The following is a 2,824-nucleotide window of genomic DNA, read 5'->3' as shown; positions in this document are numbered from 1 at the left end:
TCCCAGAATTGTGACAGCTGACGACTCAGCTGTTCGTTCGTAACGACGTTGCATACTATAGATTCGGTACGTGGTACGTTGGACAACCGTCCGCCGAATACTCATTCTAGCTGCGTTTTTAAGAGGTTTGGAAGCCCCTTCCCCAGCTTGATCCGTCCCACAACATGATATCGCACAACTGGCCATTGCCAATTATGAGATCCACCTCGCGTGGAATACCAAACTGGGGATCCGCCAGAGGGATCTGCGACGGAACGTGAATCGCGGATTCTGGGATCCAGGTGGCGGGTATGTCGCCGGTGGTTGCATCCATGATCAGGCACGACAGAGTGGTTTGGAACACGCTGCACCTTGACGATATCTGTACCCGCACAGAATCGAATACCGGTCGACGACTCCCGATACCATGAAGAGTTGTCCGATACGCCTCGCATGACCTGATAGGGTGTGGGATCCCCACTAGATCGGAACGCGCAATAGGTTTGAGGAGTGGTAGTCACGGGAGACTCCACTACGGTATGATCGGTCATTGGTGTCATTCCATGGGCTTCTTCCCCACATGGAGCAACGTATGATGTTTCTCCTTGCACTGCTTGCAAGGGTCCCTGCTGCATTCCGTGGCTCCGTGTTCCGGACGGAGGCAGTTGAAGCAAACCTTCAAATGTTTAGCCTGAGCGATACGGACATCAATCGCGAGCGTTTTGAATTGTTTGCACCTCGCGAGTAGGTGCCTCGAAGTACAGTGCGGGCAAACTGGGGCCTCCGTGGTTACTAAGGCGACCGTTTTCGCATGCGATACCCCCGACGACGACGGTTTTGGTTTTAGAGTGCCCGAGCAAATCTCCACGGCGGCCAAAGAAGCGCACTGTAGCTTGAGGAACGCCTGCATGTCCGAAAGAGTCACCAGTCGATCTAGGCCGGCCGTGGCCTGCACCCAGCTCTCAGTTATTTGTGGGTGAAATCTGATCTCAAGTAGGTATAGGATCATGAGGTCCCAGGTTTTAACCGGCGCCCCCAGTGATTCCAATGCCTTAAGTTGGGCAGTACATTCGTTGAAGAGCCGTTGCAGTTTCGTTGCCGACTGTGATCGCATCTCGGGAAGCTCGTGCAACCGTCGCAAATGGTGCCATACAAGGCCGTTAGTTTGGTCGTAGTTGCTACGCAAGAGCTCCCAGACTTCCCTATAATTGTCTTCCGATAACGGTACCGATTCCAAAACCCGCTGTACTTCACCCTTCAGGGCTGTCTTGAGGTATTGGAACTTCTCCATGTTAGTGAGTGAATCATTGCGATTAACCATGGATTCAAAGCTATCACGGAAGTAGATCCACTCACCCAAATTGCCGTTGAAGGACGGCACCGCCAGCGGAAGTAATCGTTGTGGTTTGTGGGCCCGAGGCGACTGAAGGACCGGTGTGGACGTTCGCTCGGGATCGCTCGCGGGCATCGAAGACGCTCGAAGGCGATCGAGGTGAATTGTGGCCGCGCCCTTTAGCTCATGATACTGCGTTTCAAAATCCTCGAAGAACCGCAAGTGGGCTTCTTCGTCCGCGGTATTCGATACGAGGGTTTGTATGCGATCCTATATAGGCTCAAGTTTCCAACAGCCTCGTGACCCGGTTTAGCCACGACTGGAGAGCGCCGGCGTCCTCCAGTTTACGGTGCGTGTCATAGAAGTTCTTGAACCTCCACGAGCTTGTGAAGCTCCTCGGTAACAGGTATCATGCCGATCCAAATAAAGGAATGAATAAACCTCAAACTCATCGGATCGATGGAGTCAAGACAGGTGTCGCCCGTTCAGTCTCCGTTGCTGAGGCTGGATGAAGACCGAAGTTTTCTGTCCTTGATCTCGTGTCCAGTGAAAAGTCTCCCCGACGTTGCTGCTTCGCCGAAGATGTATGCTGGAAATCCGTTCTTACTCGGAGATCCGGCTCGAAGGACCAATGGTTTCGTCGCGGTGTTGAGGTTGGTCGTATGCGGCCTACTCCACCGGACGATGGCTTTTTTGGAACTTGTATTCCAACTCAATTTGTCTGTGACCGTGTCCGAAGATCGAAACACGGTTTACAATGTGTTGCGACTGCCCGAGGATGATTTGGTAATGTAAACTGCCCGAAGACCTAATCGGTAGTGAGTGCTAGCCAGGAAGAAAGTCGCTCAGGTTGATTCTTTTCCTGGCTGATTGGGAGTGTCCCAATTATGAGTGGGGAAAATATCGGTGCCGCAATTGGGGCACCGATATCACCCGATGCGCGATGTAGGTCCAGGGCGATATCACCCGCAAGGGCAGGTGTTTAGATCCAGAACATTCGACGGTTGAGGTCGAAAAACCTTAGCTGTTTTTGCTCGGATTACTGACACCTCACCGCGCGGTCGCCGGTGAACCCGTGACCGAAACCTTCTGGAATGTTCTGTTTACATTTGGTCGCGACAATGCTCGCGACCAAATAAGAAATACATTTTTTTAGAGTTTTTCAAAAATTTTCACTATTGCGAACATTATATAGAGTAATAATTTTATTAATAAAATCCGTAATAAAATTAAAAAAACACTTATTTTCTATTTACTTTATTTTTTATTTTGACTTTTTAGTTTGATTTACGTAAATTGATAAATATAATATAATGATAATATAATGATAAATATAAACTAACATTTAATTTAAAAAATTAATAAAAAATTTTCAATATATTATATAAAATTATATTAAAAATTAATTTTCTTAAATTTTCTTATGTGATGGAATGAATTTATTTATTCAAAAACATGTGATTTAAGAAATTTTTTTCTTACATAGATTACTATTAGAATCTCAAGTTTAGT

The 2,824-nt window shown here is 47.6% G+C and overlaps 1 protein-coding gene across 1 annotated transcript; it reads right to left on the bottom strand.

The window, feature by feature from the left end:
- Positions 1–535: 535 nt before the first annotated feature.
- Positions 536–1,447, bottom strand: LOC147656519 (uncharacterized). The gene has a single exon (XM_086914534.1). It carries the CDS (start codon positions 1,445–1,447, stop codon positions 536–538), a length of 912 nt encoding a protein of 303 aa, XP_086770660.1.
- Positions 1,448–2,824: the final 1,377 nt, after the last annotated feature.

The sequence above is a fragment of the Apis florea genome, unplaced genomic scaffold (genome assembly GCF_048593485.1).
Source record: "Apis florea isolate Af1SG1 unplaced genomic scaffold, ASM4859348v1 contig_3696_pilon, whole genome shotgun sequence".
Taxonomy (NCBI): Eukaryota; Metazoa; Arthropoda; class Insecta; order Hymenoptera; family Apidae; genus Apis; species Apis florea.
Note: the sequence above shows the minus strand (reverse complement) of the source record. Positions and strands in the feature narration are given on the sequence as shown.

Coding starts and splice junctions, on each gene's coding strand:
- LOC147656519 (XM_086914534.1), bottom strand. CDS start 1,447: ATGCCCGCGAGCGATCCCGAGCGAACGTCCACACCGGTCCTTCAGTCG.